Source organism: Rhipicephalus microplus, chromosome X (assembly GCF_043290135.1).
Source record: "Rhipicephalus microplus isolate Deutch F79 chromosome X, USDA_Rmic, whole genome shotgun sequence".
In the NCBI taxonomy this organism is placed as follows: domain Eukaryota; kingdom Metazoa; phylum Arthropoda; class Arachnida; order Ixodida; family Ixodidae; genus Rhipicephalus; species Rhipicephalus microplus.
Genome location: NC_134710.1, coordinates 367,540,985 through 367,565,203, shown reverse-complemented (window position 1 = coordinate 367,565,203; position 24,219 = coordinate 367,540,985). Strand labels below are relative to the sequence as shown.

The 24,219-nt window shown below is 48.5% G+C and overlaps 1 protein-coding gene across 8 annotated transcripts in view; it reads left to right on the top strand.

Moving 5' to 3' along the window:
• LOC119161094 (rap guanine nucleotide exchange factor 2) overlaps positions 1–24,219 on the top strand; it is a 720,936-nt gene that overhangs the window by 435,511 nt on the left and 261,206 nt on the right. The window contains exon 1 of one of the 8 annotated variants that reach the window (XM_037413428.2): positions 12,452–15,505. The exons of the other annotated variants lie outside the window; for them this stretch is intronic. Within the exon in view, the coding sequence (XP_037269325.2) occupies positions 15,402–15,505 (104 nt within the window). The 5' untranslated portion in view covers positions 12,452–15,401. Of the gene's footprint in view, positions 1–12,451; positions 15,506–24,219 lie in introns of those variants that run through there. 8 annotated transcript variants of the gene reach the window in all.

Below are 24,219 nucleotides of genomic sequence, written 5' to 3'. Positions count from 1 at the left end.
CGATAACCATGCTGCGCCCTTATGTGTAAGCCTTCAGGGAGTCTTTCAGGGTAAATTAAGTTATGGTGGTGATTAGAACGTGGTGTCAGGCCTCAGGAGGACTCGCAATGGCCTTTGTCGAGATATTGATCTTCCGGGATTTCTGTGGTGGCACGTGCGACGCGTTGGTGGGGCGGGCACTGGAATAATCGCATGTTACCGCGCTCGGACGCTCTCGCATTTACACCTGTGCATGGTCCCAGTTTGTTTAATTTTCGATATCGGTTGGGCGGACGTTCAGACGTATATTTTCGTTCCGTGTACTATATATGGACCATTCAGCAGTTGCGACCGTATGTCTTGTCTCTCTCTCTCTCTTGGTGGTTATGAGTTCATCGTTCGTATAGGGACGTTCATTGCATTTACTGTCTCTGTAGTTAACGTTTAAAGGACGACGCATACTCAGTTTGAAAGGAAAACATACCGTAGTACCTTTTTAGGTACAAGCCTAGCTCCATTTGAAATTCCTCTATACATTATGACACATATTGTGACTCACGATACCACTTGCACTGAAACGAATACCTTGTATGAGATTTAGATATGCTAACTTCAATAAAGAAAGGAATGTTCGATATTTTCGTAAAGAAAGACTTAGAACCCTGCGCAGATCTTTTCTTTTGTTTTAACTATGCGAAAATGTTGTATTAATGCCTGTAGAAATAATTAATGCAAGCATTCATGTATTTTCTGCTTGTGTTATATGTGTACTTACTCTTTTCATACTTCACATTATGTTACTCATACGCTGTGTCAGATGGTTCATCGATAATTATGAAGCTATAAAAAGAAAATTTTTCTGTGGGTTCATTTCCTACACGTTTATTTTTTGCCGTTTTACGGATATTGGAGCTGTGTCAAGCTGCGACAAAGGAGCTTTTTTTTTTCTACCACCTATTACCGGCTTGTCATTGTGCGCAAAAAATAGAAACGAAACGATTGATTGATTGATTGATTGATTGATTGTTAGATTTATTTATATAGGGTGCATATGTAGTTTGTTAATTGGGTAGAGGCCAGGTCAAATTGTTCTGCCTCGAGAGACGAAAATTCCTGCCGGGTGTTCGTTAGATGTTCTGACTATAGGAGTGTAGCTCTGACTATAGGGAAGGCCCGCACGTGAAGCAATACTGCAATTCCCGTTCGTGCCAACAGATTGGTCGCTCCGTTCAGGCCGTGGTTCTCGCAATCCTTACGCGAACCCCTCCGCAGCCGCGGCCCCAGAACAAGTAGTGGGCCTTGTTTTGATTCCGAAGCACAACATCGTGCCTTATAGAAGTTTGCTTGACGTGGCGCGCACGCGTTGAAGTGCAACGTACACAGACATAACGGAGCAGGAGACCTTCGACTCGGCCGCGCACCACAGACGAGGAACTTCGTGCATGATTGGTCTGGCGCGTACACACGAGTCTCGCGGGCTGGCTTCGACCGCGCCGTCTGAGAGCCGGCGTGCCGATCCAAAAGAAACAAACAGGGCCTCAGAGCGGTTCTTGAACTTGCGCGCCCTTGCTCGCCCCATGGCCCGCGGTTCAAGGCTCGGGTCCGCTGGAGGGAGCACGCTGACATACCTCTTTCAGCGGAAAGGAGTAAATCCGCACTCACGACCGCCGACGCGAGTTCCTGTTTATTCGCTGCCTTCGGGAATGGAAAACTGAACGGCGAGGCGAAGGCGAGACCGTCCGCTTGGCTTCGAGATGTTCTACAGACCAGAAATTCAGAATGTGTTAATAACATGGCGTTATGCCATTGAAAAAGTATGGCGAACAAAAAAAAAAAGTCCACGCTCTCTGATGTCCCGTGTGTGCAGGGCATCAGAGTGTGTGAACGTCTCGCAATATGTCCAGTTCTATATAAGGCGACCGAGTGACTTCCTCCGTGCAAACGCGACCAAACTGTTGCTGCCATGAAGGGAATTACACGAAACAAATTATCATAAGAGCATCGTGCGTGGTCGTGAGGCACGTATATATTGTAACTACAACAGGAATCAGAACCACAGAGGTTTAGATGCGAATGACTAATTGATAATTGTCGAACTTGGTGGCCTGCAAGGTAAGGTGTCTTGTGATGTGTAACAGAAACTGATTAACACCGGTGGTTCCTTGCCACACGAGGTTTAATCATGTGAACACAGCATAGCTTCAACAGGATCAGATGTATGCTATATCATTCCACTCATGCAGGGTTTTCTTGTAGGCGCAACGTAATGCGATTCCCATTATAATGGAATACGTTCTGCTGACATCACTGACACTACTGAGAAAGAGTTGCTACTTACATAGATAACGCATGCATGATAGGCAAATGCACGTGAACGAAGATGAGTTATTGAGGGCGACGGAAATTCAGCGTCAGCGCTGCTGTGTTCCCGTAATGACGTTTAAAGGGCGCGGATAGAAAGCCGCAGGCGATGGCGCTCCATCCTTGAGTGTGCTGACAGGCTTCATCTTGCGAAGTTTACAAAGTGGCGATGCATATATGACAGCACTTCCTGAGTCTTTAGGTAAAGCTTTGAGATTCCTCTCTGTGACCCTGCAGGTTGCTTTTCGAATATTGACAGGCAGGGTCTTGAGAGGAATATCACTTGTTGTTGTTGTTGTCGTTGCTGTTGTTGTTGCTGTTGTTGTTGTTGTGTTTGTTGTTGTTGTTGGCGGTGGTGGTGGTGGTGGTGTTTGTTTGTTTGTTTGTTTTCAACTATCACCTGAACATAGTCTTCAAGTGTGTGTTTCGCTAGCGCCTGTCGAGAAACAAGAAACAAATAAAGGTAGTGCTGAAAAGGGATTCCGTCATACGACGGTTCAATCACTTCATCGGCCAAACTTGCCAAGTTTGGGTGTCGCTTTTCGGTGATTCACCGGGGCATCGTGCAGACTCCACGCAAGCCGTCGGGATCCTCGCTCATACTTGTACGCATCGAAGCGGCAAAATGGGGCGTACACGAAACCTTCTCTTCTCTCTTTTCCGCGCCACACGGAAGGCATGCATGCAGGCATTCGCGCGCCGCACGGCTGCCCCGATATCAACGCCCCTCCCGTGTGTACCGAACGCTCGCAGCGCCGACTCGCTCACTCGGAACTGATCGGGTGCGCATCTATTTACTCGAGGGAACTGCGGACGCGCGCGCGTCATGCGCCGGAGGGTTATCGTCTCTCCTCTCGCCTTCGAGACTCCGCGAGAGTGCGCCCTCTCGCTGCGAGTGTTAACGCGTACACGTAACGCACGCCGCCGGGTATCCACTTCTCGCATTACACCGGAGCGCGCATACGTTAATCTTGGATGCGTACGCGGAAGGCGAGTAGCGCGAATGTGTAAAAGCGAAGTGACGCGTCGTTAAAGAAGTAAAAAAAATAGAAGATCCGCGGAGGAGCGAGATGCAAATGGTGGAAGACGTACTCGGTGTTACATATACGATTTCGGCACGCAGGAAGGAAAAGGGGCAGTTTTTTCGGCTTATTTCTGGCAGCGTGTTTTGGGAATGACTATGTCATATAGGCGAGGCATGATGCACGCGTTGATGCGGCCGACAACTCCGCGGGACGGAAATTGCGCACTGGTCTCTGCCGAAAACGCGGGTCGATGGAAGACGTTCGCGAGCAGCTGTGGTAAAATAAACACCCGCGCCTCTCGGCAACGACATCGCATGCCTTTGGTTTCGTTTGCGAGGCTCCCTTGCGTAAAGATTCGGGTATTTCGACTTTTCGAACGGACGGAGCTCTGGCCTACGCTGTTGACGGTCCGGACGCGCACGTGAAGCGGAAAATACCACCCGCGCTATGGGAGCATGAGTCGACGCTCAATATGCAGCAGTGTCCGGCATAGGGTGGGAAGATCAATTAGTCAATCAATTAAGTCCGCCGCTGTGATACAGTGGTTGCGTTTCTCGGCAGCTGTCCCAAAAGCTGCGGGTTTGATTCAAGCCGCGGCAATCACACTTCGATGGATGTCAAGTGCTACAAACCCGTGTATTGTGCAATTTCAGTGAAGGTTAAACAGCACTGGATGGTCTTCATTTCCAGACTCTCCACTACAGAGTTTCTAATAACTATGCAATTCTATTGGCTCTGACCCAGCAATTCTATTATTATTATTATTATTATTATTATTATTATTATTATTATTATTATTATTATTATTATTATTATTATTATTATTATTATTATTATTAATCAGTTGGTCTGTCAGTCAGCGGCTGGTGTTAATCAATTAATCGGTCAAACTGGTCGGTGATTGACCGATTCCAGATAATGTTGAGTATTATCGCTGTATTTCATTGTGCTCTTTAATCACCAAGCACGGGGCAAACTGCATAGCCAAACCACACAAACGGTGATCCCACACACACACAAACAAACAAACGAAGAACGAAAGTACAATGGTGTAGAAGTGAGCAGAGAGAACGCCAAAAAAAAATAGCACTATAGTGTTATTGACTATCTGTATGCTTCGTAACGGTGAGATTTCGATGTATAATCGTGAGTGGTTCGACGATAATGTATGTGCTTCTTTACTTATACCACCCTTTGTTTCTCACCCTCTTCGAGAAAAAAAAGTTCAAGCCCGCGCTCTTTCTCCTAAAAATTGTATTATCGACAATCCAATTGTCAAGTACAGAATCTACACTAAGCAGCTGCTCGGATCTTTTAACAAGACTTTTGCTTTTGGAGGTCTTTCAGCCACTTACTGTAAATAAAAATACTACTACTACTACTACTACTACTACTACTCGCGAAGGCAGAGCAAACTTCATAGCACCGTCGTGCTGTCGCCAGTTTTGTTTATTTCTCTACGTTAAAAGACGGCACTTTAATTAGCATAGACGAAGAGGATAGGCCAAAAGTATCTTGTAATTGATACCTGCACGGCTGCTGTGATTTCGGAAGACTTCATAGGTTAATAAGGACGAGAAACAATTGACAATACAACAAGTTATGCTTGGGGAGCACGTCAAAAATATAAGTCGACTCAAGGTTATTTAGGTTGGAGATATCAAACCTGCTGCACTGTGGAAGGACTAGGCCTATTAAACAAAAAGCTGGCATCGACCTTAGTCAGGTCGAACGACCGAGTGTAGTATACGCTAGTTCTTTGCGTTACAGTGCATGCGTTTACATGGGTAAGTGACGACTGCATGTAATAATTAATAACTGAAGAATTTTTTATATTCCTAACCACATTCGCAGTCAGACTCGATGCAGGTGAGGCATTGGTTTCGGCTATACAAACGAACACTTCTCCAAATCAACAAACCTTGAGCAAGCGCAGAATGCCGTAGAACTATTCCGTATTTTTCACAGGCTGACCATGATTATGTGAAATGTCCATAACGCTTGTGTCTCAAGTTATGCAAAAAAAAAAGGTCATCAAAACAACTCCCCGCGTCACGACTGCTTAGGATTTATTAGGCTGAATATGGAAAAATAAATCTTATGATACTGCATTTTTCCTCCCTATTAGTCCTTCAGTATTGGTGGGAAATTATTGGTTTCCGCAAAGACCGTCTTTGTGTCGCGTGACGTCACAACTCATGACTTCGAAAGCATGTGTATGCGCTAAACAACTCAACTCTATGCCAAAAAAATGGCATACACTTTCATGTAATAATCAGACATTGCCCCCTTTTAAACGGAATTGAACATAATTGATTGATTGATATGTGGGGTTTAACATCCCAAAACCACCGTATAGTTATGAGAGACGCCGTAGTGGAGGGCTCCGGAAATTCCGACCACGTGGGGTTCTTTAACGTGCACCCGAATTTGGGCACACGGGCCTACAGCATTTTCGCCGCTCCATCGAAAATGCAGCCGGCGCAGCCGGTATTGGATCCCGTGTACCTTAGCCACTAGGCCACCGCTGCGCGGCGTAATTGAAGACAGCTGCCCGCCTGTCATTTTGGCTGCAGCAGCTCGTAGCTGTTGGCGAAGAGGAATTCGCGTAAAACTAAAATTTCGAGTGATATTCCAACACCGTCAAGTCGTCTTCTGGCGCGTTACAACATTGCTCTGCGTACTCTGCTGAAAAGGTGCTTTTTTTTTTTTTCGCGCCTTGCTGCTGCGATCAATGCAAGCCACTCCGTACGATCAATAAGCAATGAACAATCGCTGGCCCAGGCACAACACTCATCCTGCGCTTCAGCTCAACCGAATCTTCTTCACTGCTACGCATTTCTCCAGTCATGTCAGTCGATTAGACGTCCACGTTATACCTATTCTTGGGAGAGTACAGGTACTGTTATTGTAGTAGTCAGAAAGGGAAATCAGTAAACAAGAATGAAGTTTGATTAGACTTTTCAGAGAATTTTGTCGGTTCCCACCCGTGCTTGCGTTAGCGTTGGCGCAGATTAGACTTCAGGCGGAGCATACCAAAAAGTCAGGGCGCAACAGTTGTGATTTATTGCGCGCCGAGATTCACCCTGCGTTCTACAACCGAGTCCGGTACATCACAGCCTGCATAAGTCAGCGCCTGTCTTGTAAGGTGCAAGCCAACGCGTTGGGTGGAAGCGGCCTTGAAAGGCAGCGGGAGGCACCACTCTTAAGCGAGTATCGGGATGGCATATAGAGGCTGTGCACGACCGTGCTCAACGAGCCGCGGTTGAACCCTGGAATGGTGGCCCACCCACTTGATACTCAATCGCCTCGGATGAAATGAAGGTTCTACTACTACTACTACTACTACTACTACTACTACTACTACTACTACTACTACTACTACTACTACTACTACTACTACTACTACTCCCACTTGTCTCACGGAATGCAAATGGAACCTGGCAGTATCGACTTCGTTCGCACCCGAGCATATATTTTCGATCGTGTAACGATTTGGTGAGCATGCACCAGTTTGTTCGACATTGAATGCCTCCGGGTATTGGCTCATGCTTGAAGCTGTTACCGGTCGGATGCCGGTAATGTAGGCGCGGCTTTTTCTTTCAAAGATCTCCCCCCTTTGTGGTGGCTTTTGGCTGTTGTTCTCTGGCGTTCACTTTCTCCTACAGCGATGTCAGCCCGTAACAAACCTCTTCGTTCTTTCCTTTCTTTCTTCTTTTTTTGTATATCGTTCATCCGTCAATATCTGCGTAAGACGAGCCTGACTCGAAATTTGTGCATCATAGAATCACACACTCTCAGGCAGGCCACATTTTGCCACGGTGAAGTTGCGTGCACAGTGATCGGCGCTGCGTATAGGACATTCCGCTTGGTATACTCGTCATACTACTGCTGCATGTTCTGCACGCTGCAGCTACACGAAATTGTGGTTTGTTAGCTGGTTTTGCGCATACGAAAAAAAAAACGAAAATGAATCAGACTGGTCCACCCCGCTGAAGACGGCATTTTCCGAAGGTCTCATGGGCTTCGCCGACGAGGTTCGACGATTCGCAGCTCGCAACCAACGAATATTCGCGGAGCGGTAGATATGCACGCCGTTCGCGGCCGAATATGGAGGCGCACATATCCGGGGCCTCGGCCGAGTGCGGCCTTCCATCACCGCACGGCAGCTTGGCGGCCACCGTGCGATGCCTCGGCGCCGAATGCATAAAAAATGGGCTCTTTCGGTGCCCCACAGCACGACGCTCCTGGGGCCTCCGCCCTGCGTGTGCGCTCCCCGCCATTTTTTTCCTCGCCACCCTTTCGCTGAGCACTTCTTCCTGCGCCGTGTTTTCTACTGGAGCCTGGCACAGTCGCGGGTCATAGCCCCGATTTGCCGCCTAAATTAGCGTGCGCGCTCACGGCGCGCTGCGATGTATAGCAGCGCTATGTGTCACACATGCGGTATAGATACACTGTCAGTAACCGCAAGCAGTATTCGCACATTCTTCAAGGTGTTTCTTTCTCGGCTAGCTTAGCGGTAGTACAATATGCGGGTGGTCACCTGGGTTCCTCGCTGTGTTACGACCCTATCAGGCGCGTAGCCAGAAATTTTTTCGGGAGGGGCACCCCCATTAAAATGGCCATTTTTGCTGTCATTGCCATGGCGAAAAATAATTCATGGGAGGGGGGGGGGGGCACGTGACCGGTGTGCTACCCCTTGGTTACGCCCCTGGAACATATTACATGATTGGGGAGAAGTATAAAAGCAAGACAGGGAAGTTATCCGAGGCAGATCGTGGTAGGCTACCCTGCATTGGGAAGTTGAGGCAGGGAGAGAAGGACAGAAAGGTTAGAGAGGGAGAGAAAAGTCACTGTTTCAGCCGACACAGCAGTTGCACGTTTCTCATGACAGGGACTAAATCAGCACGGCATCCTTAAGAAATTGCAGTGGTGATCTCGTTGCCTTCGGAAGGCTGATGGACACTTCCATGGCCGCACATTACCAGGCTGTGTCAAAGCACTATGATGTTACTTCTTGAGCCTCAAAGTCCACGAGAAATGATCCCGCCTATGTCATTATCAGCACGCCTGATTTATGCAGTCATATATAAGTACAGCGTCAAGCCTGTGGCCTGGTTTGCCAAGACTTCTGCTCCATTTACAGCAATCAAAAACGTGGCATATATTTGCAAGCATTGCCACCTTCCGGAAAGCTTTTGTGTGTGTGTGTGTGGACTACTTGCCTGTATAACTTTGGATTAGTCTCTATAACACCCCTGCGTGTGCCTGTGGCGGTATACGGGCGTCAAACAACAACAGCAACAACAATAACAGTGACGACGACAATGAAAACAACAGCAACAACAATGACGACGAAGATGACGACGGCCTACAAATCACAAATACGCAGAGTCCCGATTTGATTAGGGTATAGGGGCGACACATTCTGTGCATTTACCAAAACGTGCACTAGCCCTTTCCTGGAGCTACAAAATTGATTGATATGTGGGGTTTAACGTCCCAAAACCACTATATGATTATGAGAGACGCCGTAGTGGAGGGCTCCGGAAATTTAGACCACCTGGGGTTCTTTAACGTGCACCCAAATCTGAGCACACGGGCCTACAACATTTCCGCCTCCATCGGAAATGCAGCCGCCGCAGCCGGGATTCGAACCCGTGCCCTGCGGGTCAGCAGCCGAGTACCTTACCCACTAGACCACCGCGGCGGGGCTGGAGCTACAAAATTAGAAAAGCGGGAGTCCTTTTTCTTCTTAGTCTTCGTCCTCGCCCGGTGTGTGCTGCATCAACCAGAAAATTGACCCACATCAACTAGCTCATGTTTCCATTCTTGTGAAATTTACAGGATAGGTTTGTAAGAATTATTTCACATTGTACGAGGCTAGAGAATATGAAGAGAGGCAGTTGAGGAGCTCAACCGTAATCGAGTGCTCTCTGTACGCTATAATGACCCTCGTATATTACAATGAATTATGCTGGTGACATAAATGACGCAACAATGACAATGATGCAACAATGGTCCTGGTGCTTCTCGTACTCCACAGTCGCTGTCGAGGTAAACACGTTCGTTCTTTGCCACTTTTTACGCACTATAACTGTACCCGTTTTTTATGACGTGATCGCGTGGACCTTTAATGGAGGACTCAGTTGACATTGTGTCATATAAGATCTTATTCGCATGCTTCTATATCTTGCTTACCACTGCCACTGCGCAAGTGTTGTTATCATAAAGAGCTTCATGCACTGCATTAAACAGTTAAAAATGCGTGGACCGGCTTCAGCAAGTGTATGTTCGCAACACATAATTGCATGGGTGTTGTTAGTGCACGCCGAAAAAGAGAGCCCGAATTGAGAGTGCCCAGTTAATTTTCACCGCTCTCGTTTTGTTCATAAACTACATAACGTAATCAGTTTATCATACCTTCGCAAGTACCAGACCGAGGATACTGTATGTACGCGTATACGTTTTCGGCATTAACATTGCGGTCAACGCGCAACAACATTGTCAATTGCGCGAGTAAATGGCAGAGCATGTGATTGCTGGCGATTTAGGGTGGTTTTCGTCGAGAATAAAGCGTCAGGTGTACGTATTCAGGAAATGTGTTGTACATTGATTTGGCAGTACCTTCGTGCACTTTGTCTACATGTGTGCATGTGCATGTGTGTGTTTTACGTTAGGCAAGTGACGTTACACACACACACATTATATATATATATATATATATATATATATATATATATATATATATATATATATATATATATATATATATATATATATATATATATACTAGCTTACTTAGATAAGCAGTCGACGTCTTTTGTGTTATACATACGAGTACTCCAAAAAACTCACGAGAATAACGGCCTAATGAAGTAAATAGAAAAAAAATTAACAAGTATAGCATTCGAGAAACCTTACGGAATGAAACTTAAAGGAATATGCCGTAGGCCTTGCCATTTTAAATCCGAGTCGTATGATGTTCGCAGTGCATCGGTAGCCTCGACCAATGATACTAGACTCGTTTGAATGTGCATCATGGTATGCTTAGTGGTTCATAATTTGTGCGAACTCCAGAAGCACGCTCATTTCTCGCGAGGTTACGTCCAACCACTTAAGTTAATCGGTCTAATTGCATCCGTACGAGCGGTACACGGGGTCGCTGCGTATTAACAGGATGAGAGCCTTGACGGCGTCGGTCATGCTACGAGATGCGGTCGCCTTCTTTGAAGGTCTTCCTTTTCAGACCATAGCGTGACAACGTGCGAGTCGGCCAGACACTTATACGAAGTTGCAGCGTTGGCGCAATTTCCAGCCGCGGGGACGGGGGGAGGGGATAAATATATTTCAGAAAACAATACAGCAGGAGTAGCCGACCCTCTGCGAAACGTGTACTGTACACGTTTGGCAGAAGTACCGCGAAATATTTACGAATATACACTGTTGTAGTATACTGCAGCAGTATGTACTCTTTCTAGTATGCATGTACTCTTTCTATTGTGTACTCTTTATAGTGTGTACTCTTTCCAGCTTGCACTCTTATTCGTACTTTTTTGATCGGTACCGTTTACTTTAGTGTATGCGTACTCGCGTTTGTTAACGCCTGTCTGCGTCAGCGTGAGCGCGTTTACTGCGCCGGCGTGATCCAGACCTTAACGTCAAGGTGTGTATTTGCGTTGACGGGCTTTGTGAAGTATTCTAACATCACATTCACCCTTGCAAAGCACGTTTCTTACAGACTTTGGGCTGAATTTGCAGCGCTTCTCGATCGTAAGTACGATCTATTATTGGCCTGCGGCCTTCGCTAAATGTCGAGATCAGCGTTCGCTTAGTAGTTTTAATAGCGTATTTTTTGCTTGGGAGCAATTCTCTCGTAAAACATTTTTGTATTGGTCCTGATTAGTTGAGGCTATGCATTCATTCGCGACACTAAGAGAGTTTAAATTTAGTTGAGGCTATGCATTCATTCGCGACACTAAGAGAGTTTAAATATCCTTTGCCAAGAACAACATCATGTAGCCACGTCCTCATTGGAGAACCGTCCCTTGGCTCAGTTATATAACGTGGCCTCGGGTGAGGCAATATGATCCAGTGGGCACTATTGTCGGTGGTGCGGGTCTTGGCGTTCACTGACTCATCACCTAGCATTTAGGAAGTGCGGCAAAAGGTGTCAAAGTACTCACTCACCCTTGGTAACCACAGCAAGTACCTCATACGACTAGGTGGACTAGGACAGAATATAAGGATTTCTCCGACTTCAAGTGGTCTATCCGAAACACCACGTGATACTAGTGGAATTAAATGCTTCATTTCAAACAATGTGTTCATTCCGTCTTCCGCGGTCTTTGTAATACTGCGTCTTCAACAAAACCAGACAAAACTGTCATCAGCCGGTGCAAGTTCTCGTTTATTACTTCTGTCTCTGGCTTTTCCCAAATTTATTTTTCACAGGTGCTAGCGTAACTAAAAAAAAGGCAATGCAATCTTTTATATTACTGCTTCGTGTACCGGCAACACACTCGCACATCACATGCAGGGCACGTGGACGTTTGCGAGGCTCGGTCGACATATGCCAGGCGATGCCGCAAGGCGACCGAGACAGTTTTACGCGCAATCCACGTTGGCATAAGAGTGGGTAAATCAGTGTCCCCTTTCGCGTTTTTACGGGCCTCAGTCCAATCTAAAGAGGGCCGAATTTCGTGCCCGCAAGTCTCCGAACACCGCCTGTATCACCTTTCCTCGCGCGAGTGACATTATTGATCGCGCTGGACGGGCTGTGTGCGCATATTTTTTTGTTTCGCTTTTTTACCCCTCTGGCGCTCATTTTTACGCCGCACAGAACGAGACACCAGCTGCGAGTTCTGGGCGTTCACGACGACCGAGCGTCGGTTGAGCGACGCGCGGCACAGTTGTCGGCAGCAGGGGCGGCGGCTCTGGCGGGTAGAGGTGGGTTTTTTCGCTTGGGCGAGCTTCCCGGGAACGACGCCAGGCGCCGCAGTCGCCGGCAGCGTCGTGAAGCGCTGTGCGCGTGCGCAGTGGGCTGCCCGCGCGCTCGCACGTTTTTCGGTTTTCGCCGAGCGAGGAGTCGTGCATTGGCTGTAGCGGAGGTTCCGCTAAGTGGAGGTGTTTTGTTGTGGCGGCTGTGGTGGCTTGTCCACCGCGCGCGGTGGTGTATCCAATGTGACGATGTACTCGTTTGACCGGTACCGTTGAGTTTCGTCTGTCGGAGTCTACCTGATCGCTTCTTGTCATCGTCTGTGAGCGGCTATTTTATTGCGCCAACGTGGGACCTGTACGTCAATGTGTGTATTTGCGTTGGCGGGCATTTGTTCGAGGAAACCAGCACAAGGTGTACCGTCAAGGGGTCTGTGATTAACGGTCCAGCTCGTTCATTCTATTTCAAGTGCTTTTGGTGTGTGCGCGTGCACTTTCTTCGTTTCGTCGTTGCTGAAGACTCGGGATGTGCAGGTGTTGGTAACTATCCAGCGTCCCACATCGCTGTCTTCCAAACTTGGCGCATTCATCTACTCTTCACGGATTGCGGAGTTTGAACTGTGTATATGGTTCATTACGGCAGATGTTCCCGACGTGTTCCGTCACCTCTTTCATCGCAATAGGTAGTTCATGACTTGTATTAGAAGAGGTTGAACTTGAGTTAAATTTCATTTCGAGCCGCTGGATTTGGAACAAAAGCGAAGGAAACGATTTTTAGGGGTTGCTCGTAGGTTCGTCGGGAAGTGCTGGCTGTCCGCAAAATTGCTTGTCGCTATTTGCGCTGCGTAATGTTTCGCATTTGCGTAACGCGTTTCAAGCAGTGTCCCGCATTTGCTTGAATTACGCGCGAGGGCTATACCTGGATCGCGAGCTTCTTTTTTTTTTTCTTTGAAACAAAAGATTGCGTGGGCCGCGTCAGGTCACGAATGAAGAGAAGGGGGTCTTTTGTTCCGGCCCCCACTTCGCCGCGTGTTCTGAGCAAAGAAGGGACAAGGTGCTCTTCTTACGCTCGCACGTTATACCGTTCGCTCACTGCCGCCTTTCCTGAATAAACGCCGTGACTCGCAAGCAAAGAGTTCTGGGTCCGCGTGAAGGAAGAAACTTTTCCGCGAGCACCTGACTGCCAGCTCTCGCAGCATTGTCTTCTCTGTCGCCAGCAGAATGGTCCGTGCTTAGCCTCACGGGCAAAACAAAAAAGAATACGAGGCACCGTTATTGTACCTGGCGCATTGTGTGCGTGTTCTCTCTCGCTTTGTCGTTGTGCTTTTCGCTAGCCTTGTGCTTCCTGCGTGCCGGGAGCAAAAAAGCGAGAGCTGGCACTGCACGCCGTGTCTTGATTCAGACACTGGTTAGTTTCTATCTTGGCTGGTTTTTCATATTTTGGAAGATCGTGCGCTGGTCCAACCTTCTCTCTTCAGTTGTTGCGCTTCGTTCTTCAAGTCGGACGGCGAAGTTTCTCTCGTAGTAGCCAGATGCAAATTTCCCTCTGTTGGCGCCACTTTCTCCTGCCTCGTAACTACATCAAGTGACACGACTCCCCTGCCGGTTTTGGCGACAAACGGCGGCTCAACCTCGTGTTGTCGTTCGCCTCCTATTTCTGTTGTGTCAATCGTATCCTCTGCGGCGCTCCATCTGTTCTGTCACATTGCCTGCCTTCGCTGCACGGATGACTAGCGGTGCCGGCTGCACAAACCAATGGTTGGAGGGGAGACTCACTACCGAATAGGCTAGCCAATGGTGGTGTTATGTTGCTGGCCTTAACCTGTGATCCAGGTGAAGTAGGAATGAACCTGTTCGTAACAGTTTGCCTTCGTCTTATATCGAGCGTTTGTTTGCAATCATAGGTAGTTAGTCGCAGTGTGCCTTATGGCAGCGATGGTACGCGTTGTATCTGAGGGTGTTGTTTAATGGCTCTCACTGCAGGCTTTAAACGGTTAAGGCGTGTTCGCTTTTTCTTCATAGTTTTTCAGTGAAGCTTCTTGATCCCTTGCCGTCCATCACATTTCGTTGATTACAGAACTAGATGTTCGCCCTGTTTGTATTCATTGTTCAACGACAACGGGACAGTCGAATCGGTGGTCACACTCGGGTTGTCTCTACTGGCCACGGAGGCGGTGGTGGTTAGAAGAAGGTGCCCATTTTCCGAGAGGCTTCTCACTCGCGTGCAGGACCGAAGAGCGGTATCGAGGCGCCGCGGTGGTGGCTTCGGTTGCGCAAGCTCGCTTTTCAACCGCTCCGGTTGTTGCTGCCATTGCTCCAGCTCATCGAGGAGCGAGGGGAGCGAAGCGATCAACAACAACAGTCTCTGCGTTGCGAGGGGAGTGGAAGACGCAGCGAGTAGGTGAGGGAGCCCTCTCGAAACTTACCAGAGGAGCTGACCGCTGGGATCGGCTTTCGCGTTCGACCCCTGACCCCAGTGCGCGAGGAATGCCGGACTCTTCCGACAAGAGCGCGCCTCCTACCAGGGCGAGGCTTCTCGCTGCTGCCACGCGGGTTCCGGAATCTGCCGGTGATCGGCTTGTCCGTTCGGCATGAAGCGGCCACCGAAACAACGGCGCCACGTTGGAAATTTTCACAACCGCAGATAACTCGTCTCGTTAGCGATGCTTGCTAGCCTGCGTAACTGTGGCCACGCACTGGTGTGGAATTCGGGTCTGGCTTTTTGTTGATGGCACACCGCTTTGCCTGACTCTACCTTGTTTCACACCGCATGCGGACTTTCCTACAGTCGTCCGTTTGTTAAAGTGTCTGTTGAGTGTACCCCTGTTAACACCCTCGAATCGGCACTCGTTGATGTTCGCCGCAAAGGGACAGTAGCCCGCCAGATCTCCTCGAGAACATTTTCCTTTACGGCTTTGTGAAATGGGAAGAAATGACATCCCGCCACTCGTACTGTGCCCCCTGTGAACACTGCACTTGCCAAGAGTGAGGAGGTGACATAGAAGAGACCCGTGCACCGTTGCGGATACCAACTGCATCGCGAGATTACTACGTATCATCGTTTCCTGGTGAGCTACGGTGTCACCTGAAGGTGTCAAAATGACGGAACGCTTCGCCCGGGGCTCCGGCAGGCCCCTGGTTACCAAACAAAAGAGCATGGATGACGTGCTATCGGAGCTGCAGGGAAACGCCATGTTTCTCAGGTATGATGGCGCGCCCATCGGCGGGCGACCCATATGTGTACTATTGGTGGCTGTGAGTTTTACCCGAGTGAATTCCAGTGCAGCGATTTTTCAGTTCCACGAGGAACGGAAAACCGCTGTTCATTGGCGGGAAAGCATGTAACTGCGCGGTGATATACAATGGAAGTAGAAATTTGAAAGGTCGTGGTATCCGGGTCGAAATTCGCTTCTTTATTTCTGCACACATCGATATAGTATTTACATTATCAACCCGACCAACCTGTCGCATCTGCCGTGTGTGCTATTGTAATCTGCTTCTTGCACAGATGTGCGGTATCTTACCGAACTTGCCGCACGGAAAGGGAATTCCGTGCGGTAATGTCGTGCAAGTTTTAAAGCGATGCTCTGTTTGTTGTATCGTGTGCTAAACTTGAGATGTTTGGGTTTTGTATGCGCGATGTTAGACGATCTAGAGGAATAAAAGCGGCATAAGAAGTTGTAGTTTTTTTTTGTTTTTTTGTTTTACCTGGTGCTCTAAAACGTTTCTTCGCTTTGGTCGCATGCTCCTTCGTTAGACATTTGTGGTGAGTTTGTACAGTGAAACCTGATGTTCAAAATGTGGAGTTGTCATTAAGCACGAGAGTGTGTCGCTTAATCCAAGTTGTTTTTTTTTTATCTGTAGATAAAATATATATACAACTTTGGCGACTCTTTTATAGCATGGGATCCCATATTCTGTTGCATGTTGGCATGATTTTTTTCTTGTGTTCGTGCTTGTAATATGTTCAATTGTTAAATGCTTGCTGTGTTTTCTGGGTCTTACAGAAACCGGGAAACAACACTTGTCACCCTTAAGTTACACGAAACTGCTAATACATTAGTGTTGCGTAGTCTGCGGGGCACAGGTGGGCATTAGTTGGAAAACTCGCTCAACTTTCACATGCAACGTGCGGAAAAGATTCGGCGCACCGCAAGTGCGTTGAATAGACCGCAATGGACCGCAATTTGTTGTCTATGGAATTCAAGGGAGGGAAAATGCGCTGCCACATGTTGCAAATGATTTTTAACTCAGATCATCTGGTTGAGAGTATAGAAGAGGGGCCATCTTCATTGAAAGGCAGAAAGCGTTTGCGGCCTGATGGTCTTGAAAAAGGGACATGCAATAAGTGGCACATTCCCATAGTCCTACTACATTCAAGCTTGTTGAATTCTCACCAAGAACTGATGAGTGCACCGTCTTGCACGCTGGACATGGGTATAAAGTAGTCTAAAGTAGTAAAATAGTCTAAACTGTAATGGTTGAAGCACTATCAACTTGTTAACGGGTTCTCATATCCTCTAAAACATGCATTCCCGCTCCAGTTGAGAACGTGCCGTTCTGTGCTGAACTTGGACAGTTCTAAGCCAAAAGATCAAGCAACATTGTGCATCGGCCTTGGACGCGTGGGCGTCAACGCGGTCGACGCGTGCCAGTAGCTGCGCGCCCTTTTCCTCCGTAGGCGCCACTAGACGCTTTTGACGCGTAGGTGCATGCATACGCGTGCCAGTGGTTGGCACTTAACAACGTGCGCTCACGAGGTGCAAACAGACGTTTAGTGCAAGCCTGTGTGCCGCTGCTCGCAGAATAGAAAGTTTTAGAATAGCGCACCGCGAGCCCTTATGGTGCTGTCGCTGCCACTGCGCATGCGTCGTAACGCGAGTCGGCGTTCGCGGACCGCACGCGAAAACTCCGAAATTACGTGCGGTGATGGCGGCCCGCATGTGGCCCGAAAGCGCTGGTTTCGAGGCTGCGGTGTCGCTGCGATCGTGCGTTGTGATTCGCAGCAGGGCAAACGCTATTCTAAAATCTCATATGGCGCCCGTAGCGCTTGTAAATGGTATTCTAAAACTCCCTAATGAGGCGCGTCACTGCGTGTGTGTGAGATCAGACATCACCTCCGACGCGTCTCTCGTCCCGACATGCTGCGCATGAAACGCGTCTAAATGCGAACATGTAGTGTGAAGCATCGGTACCGGGAGGATTCCACGGCGGTCTTCACGGTACTCGTGCCGCGGTGACGCGCAGGCGAATGCGCAGCTCACAAAAATTTGTCGATCGAGTGAATGGCTCTGGCAGTCGCTGTGTTCTGCTCACTGGGCCGTTTGTGAGTTGCCCGTGGGCAAAGCGACGCTATACTCTCTCGCTCCGGCCTGCGGCACTATATCCGTCTGATAACCGCGCACTAGGCGAGAATGGACGGTGTTTATCTCTCGGAGCCGCATTCGCGGTCTCTTGGTGGCGCTGACCGTGCAGTGGCAACTGGCGTTATCAATCGCGTGCGAGGATTTTTAAAGACGATGTTCTTTCCTGAGGACCTTCGATGCAAATTATATATATATATATATATATATATATATATATATATATATATATATATATATATATATATATATATATATATATATATATATATATATATATCCACTCACTTTGCACATTTTGCTCTATCCTCTGCTGCCAATTTCTTTCCCCTTGCAAATGTCAGCCGGAGTTATGGTCGCCATGGAGTGTTCACATCCACATCATCGCTTTACAGAAAGCGGCTTTGTAAGGCACAATCTCGCTTTGTCACGCTCACGTGATGGTCCTGCCGACCACACAGAGAGTTGTAACGGGGAAACGAACGATCAACGACCGAAAAGGTTGCACGCATACACAGTCGACAACTGGCAACGGCAGCTCCGCCGCGGTGGTCTAGTGGCTAATGTACTCGGCTGCTGACCCGCAGGTCGCGGGATCGAATCCCAGCTGCGGCAGCTGCATTCCTGATGGAGGCGGAAATGTTGTAGGCCCGTGTGCTCAGGTTTGGGTGCACGTTAAAGAACCCCAGGAGGTCGAAATTTCCAGAGCCCTCCAGTACGGCGTCTCTCCTAATCATATGGTGGTTTTGGGACGCTAGACCCCACAAATCAATCATCAAATGAAATCAATCAATTGGCAACTACAGTGAGTGGTGGATATGAGCGCTTCTGCGGGCCCTTCGCGTATCATCATCGCAACATTCCATTCCGCCAAATATTACACACAAGCTTGTCCAGTTTATATCCGTCTTGCTCTTGTTCCTACGCTTTATTGATCTCATCAGGGAAACAACGTAAATTAATAGAAATCTGGGTGGCATCCATTAGACGAGGCGAAGCTTCGCAACATTACCTCATCGATTCCGCTGACAGCCGTCTTGTGGTCGCGCGTCTTGTAAATGCGAAAGCTCCTAAAGCTTATTCTGTCGATATATATAAGGTGAAAATGGGATGAGGTCCTATCGTGCTCATGCGTGGTGGTCAATTCTCTGGTGCTCGACAGCTTGACCCGAAGGTCGGGGCGTCCAATCTTCGCCGCGTCGTTTGAGTGGAGCCTAAATGCTAGATGTACGCGTAGCGTGCAATGCCAGTGAATGTTGAAGAACACCCGGGGGTCGAAATTATGCAGAGCCCTGCATTGCGTTGTGCCCCATAATTGTGCGGTAAGTTAGGCACTTGAAACCACGGATATTATTATTACTCATCGGAAAAGAAGGGCGCAGAAATTGACAGGAAGAAAGAGGGGCGTTTTCTCTCTCCCGATTTTTTGTTTGTTTTCTTCTTCTCTGTAACATTGCGCCACGTCGTTCAGGTAGCTTTGCACCAACTGACCCAACATAGCGTGTTGTTACCTAGTGTACGAGTAAGGTGTCACGTCTACCTAATAATGCACGAATTGATTATCTTCGAGGGCTCTATAGTTTCCAGACAGGTAAAAAAAAGAGAAAAAAAGAACGAGGAAAAACAGAATACACTTTCGATCTAAAAGAGGCAGATACGGTAGAGCCGAAAACAACCCTGCGCACTCCAATAAAGAGCTTAGCGAAGTAGCGGTGCATCGTATCGTTGTTCCCTCGTATAGTGGAGAGAGCCTCGCGACCTGCAACTCCCTTTCGAATCGACACTTATCGTTCGCAGCCGCTCTTACTCTGTGCGATATCCTCCTGCATCTCTACCGCTAGCTAATCTGTCTCTCCCTTTTTTTCTTCTTTCCTTTCCGTCATCGAGACCCGGGGTTCGAAGCTGCTCTAACCTCGTTGTCCTCCTGACAAATCTCCCCCCACCCCCACCTCAACCCGTCCAAAACCCGTCTCTCGCTTTCTGTTTATCGCTTTTCGGATATAGAAACGGCCCGACTGACTCATAAACGTCGGCAACGACGGAAATCGATTAGACCTTTGCCTTGAGTCCTCTCTGCGCTTTCGCATCGGTCGGCACTGCTCCGTACCTGTTCGATGTTTGACTGCGGAGCGACGGGCCCCCGCCGAAACTTGTGTGTGTTTCCTTTCGTATGAAGAAGTACGGCGAGGCTGTTCACGGCAAGCAGAAAAAGAGAACGCCAGGCAGGAATGCAAAAAAAAAAAAAAAACAAAAAAAAACAATCGTAGCAGTTCTTCAAAATTGCAGTTACGCGGTCTTGTTGGTATACGTACACGTCGTTTTTCAAACAGCGCACAAACGGGACACCGAGGATAGATAGACCTGTGTTCTGCAGTCCACTCATTCTCAGTGTCCCGTTTTTACGTTGGTTGGAAAACTATGCGTTTGTAGTAAATTCGCAGCACATACACGAGAGAGATAAACGAGTGTGTGTGTGTGGGGGGGGGGGGGGGGCGTGTGTGTGTGCGTGTGTGTGTGTGTGTGTGTACATTGGCGCGCCTACAAAGCCGGCAGGGGAGCGCCCTCCCCCCCTCCGCCTTCCCAATACTCTAAAAGGGAAGCAAGCACAAAATGCTTAGCGAATTGGTAATTCGTCGTAACTGCGTTGCGCGCAAATATTCAATTACAAAAGGAAAACACCTGGACACAGCGCACACTAACAACGAAAAGTTTATCGGGAAAAAAATTGACTCCGCATCTGCGTGTTACACTGCAAATGTCCTCGAAAGACGATAGTCTTGCGTCTGGAGAGAGTGAACAAAACGTTTATTTGACGTTCTGCGCAAGAAAATCGGTGAATCGCATTCTGAAGGCGCTGCGTTAGAGTGCCTCGAGCGTGCAGCGGGGGCGAACAAGCGCATCGAGTCACGTCACGCGTGAGACATGAGCGCTATCTGGCAGTTATCTTGGAAAACGAAGCGCGCGCGCCCTGCGCGCTTGTTTCTGAGGTGATAACGTGTAGAACGCAAGGCGGCGGGTAAGTGCCACCACAGCAAAGCGTTGGAAACACTTGCCTTTTCGTGCAAGCGTTGCCTAGTCAGCGCAACGTGATAAGCGCTACGGTCCTTATATTTACCTATGTATGCTTTTTCTAGTAAGAGACACACATACAGAATATTGACGTGTTGATATGGTGCCTCAGATATGCCCAATAATTACTTTTAATTGACAATCACAGAAGTACGAACGCTGAATCTTGAACAATACTGGTGGGCGCTGCAGATGGGGTCGGCCGTTTGGAGTATCGTTTGGCCCCTTTGGTGCCGTTTAGGGTACCTCTAATGGCGGACAAACAGAGAAATGGACAGACAGACAGACAGACAGACAGACGGACGGACGGACGGACGGACGGACGGACGGACGGACGGACGGACGGACGGACAGACGGACAGACAGACAGACAGACAGACAGACAGACAGACAGACAGACAGACAGACAGACAGACAGACAGACAGACAGACAGACAGACAGACCAAAATTTTTGCGTTGAAGGTCCCCAAGGAAGACCGTCGTCTTTAAAACAGACATATATAAGCCGTTACGAGAACACGTAGAGTGGAAGAAATGACTAGATGAGCCGAATGTATAAATGATGCGCTTCCAGAAACGCTACCTCAGCGGCAAGTAACACAACCGAGGGTGTCGCGACACAAGAATCACCAGCTTTGTTGATAAAATACGCCTCTTCCATTTCCCGCCACGCTACGCGGTCCCCGAATCTACCTTTCACCACCGTATCACCGAACGAGTGTGGGCAGCCGCATTTTGCTACAATGCAATGATCGATTAGAGCCCGGTTGTCCATTCGGAGAAGGTTCGTGATCCGTAATCCTATTAATATTACAACGCCCCGTATGATCATAATAACGCTTTCCACACCACAACGGAGTGCCGTACACCACAGCGACGGCGCAGCCGACCTCTTTGGCCCTGTGCTTGACCTGGCAACTACCCTTGCCTTGCTTCTCTCGACCTTCCTCTCCACTACCACGCAAACGCTGTCATTTGAGTAGGCTGGCTGAAAAGGTTCTGCAGGACGGTAAAGCGCAGGCAGGAGGCTTTGTGCATGGCAGGCGCTTGAAAGAACTGCGGGTTGCCAACATCCCGTACCTACATGGTGTCTCACACCGTTTAAAAAAAGTGGGAGCAAGGTACGGATGCAATGTTTTCTTTTCGGCCGGCAACCGTCTTGGCAGCGTTTGCACGGCTGTGGAGAGCATTTGGTGCAGAGGAGGGTCGAGAGTGAGAAGCAAGGCAATGGTAGTTGCCAGGTCAAGCACAGGGCCAAAGGGCCAGGTCTAGCACAGGGCCAAAAAGGTCGACTGCGCCGTCGCTGTGGTGTACGGCACTCCGCTGTCGTGTGGAAAGCGTTATTATGCTCATACGGGGCGTTGTAATATTATTAGGATTACGGATCACAAACCTTCTCGGAATGGACAACCGGGCTCTAATCGATCATTGCATTGTATACAAATGCGGCTGCCCACACTCGTTCGGTGATACGGTGGTGAAAGGTAGATTCGGGGACCGCGTAGCGTGGCAGGAAATGAAAGAGGCGTATTTTATCAACAAAGCTGGTGATTCTTGTGTCGTGACACCCTCGGTTGTTTTACTTGCCGCTGAGGTAGCGTTTCTGGAAGCGCATCATTTCTACATTCTGCTCATCTAGTCATTTCTTCCACTGTACGTGTTCTCGTAACCGCTTATACGTGTCCGTTTTTTGCAATAAATTTTCTCTTGTTGGTGTGCGCTGTGCCCAGGTGTCTTCCTTTCGTACTTCAATTTCAGCACGTAACACAATTACGAACAAACTCTAAAAAGGGTGGCGAGCAAGCCCCATATTGCTACTCAGTCGAACCAGCTGCCCAGTCATTCTTAATTGACGGGGTTATTTAAATGCTGGTTTTTTTTTTTTTACGATAGTGACTGCCGAGGGCTCCAATAATCTTTCATTCCAATTACGGTTTACATCCCGCCTTTATCTCCGAAAAACCGAGGACCGAAAGGCAGGCCGTTATATGAGCAGCACGCTTTTGGCATTTTCTTTTATGCAGCTTTCTCGCGTTCTTTCAAGCTCGTCTAACTGAGCCCTCCCCCCTCCCCCTAGCCTATATAGGCGGAGTACCCTCTGTCTGTCTGTCTGTCTGTGTGTGTGTGTGTGTGTGTGTGTGTGTGTGTATGTATGTGTGTGTTTCCGCCCCCTATATGTAAAAATAACTAAAAGGAAAAAGGGCGGTAGCTCGTACCACCAGGAGGTATAACGGGCTCAAGCCAATCTAACATAAATGAAGAGGGGAAACTTCCCAAATTTTTATTTTTTTTTAAAAAGCCAATTTGCCGCGGTGGTCTAGTGGCTAAGGTACTCGGCTGCTGACCCGCAGGGCGCGGGTTCGAATCCCGGCTGCGGCGGCTGCATTTCCGATGGAGGCGGAAATGTTGTAGGCCCGTGTGCTCTGATTTGGGTGCACGTTAAAGAACCCCAGGTGGTCAAAATTTCCGGAGCCCTCCACTACGGCGTCTCTCATAATCATATCGTGGTTTTGGGACGTTAAACCCCACAAATCAATCATCAATTTGTTTAAAAAAATAACATGGGTAAAACCTTGTGAGTGCGGCATGAAGCTGTAATAAATAAACTAGCTAGCTTCTCAGGAATGAGCAGGTCGATATGAAGCAGCAGTGTATTTCCCACTTGAGTTTTTAGAGTTCGCGTTTGTGTGTGTGTGTGTTTGTGTGCGTGCGTGTGCGTGTGTGCGTGTGTGCGTGTGTTTGTGTGCGTGCGTGTGCGTGTGTGTGTGCGTGCGTGTGTGTGTGTGTGTGCGTGTGTGTGTGCGTGCGTGTGTGTGTGTGCGTGTGTGTGTGTGTGTGCGTGCGTGTGTGTGTGTGTGTTTGTGTGTGTGTGTGTGTGTGTGTGTGTGTGTGTGTTTGTGTGTGTGTGTGTGTGTGTGCGTGTGTGTGTGTGTGTGTGTGTGTGTGTGTGTGTGTGTGTGTGTGTGTGTGTGTGTGTGTGTGTGTTGCACCTACCACCTCTGTTGTCGTCCTCTGTCTCCCGCGTTTGCCCACCCACTCTCTCTGCGCACACGTCGCGTGTGTCATTCACGTGATCACTCGCTCGCTTCGCGAGATGTCACTCGGTCGAGATCGGGTGGAACGAATTGGACATGTTCTCGGGGCGCGGCGGGGGAAGGCTGACCTCATTATATTTAATGAGGACGTAATGGTGTGTGTCTCCGTCCTTCATGCGCTGTCCCAGAACGTGTCGTCCGTCCCTGCGGGAGGAAGAACAAAAGGGCGCGTTAATTCGGTTCCGTAACCCCCGTGGTGGTCGCGGGGGTGAAAATACGAACTGTGGACAGGGTGAATTCAAACAATGTGCACAAGTCTCTTCCGCCTCTTTTTTTACAAAACTCATCCTTTAAAGAGCGAAAGTGGGCTTTTCCGGCATTATTGCGGTCAGATGCGTTGTACTTTTCTGGAGGGCATTTTTTAAATTTTTTCAGCGTATTTTTTACGC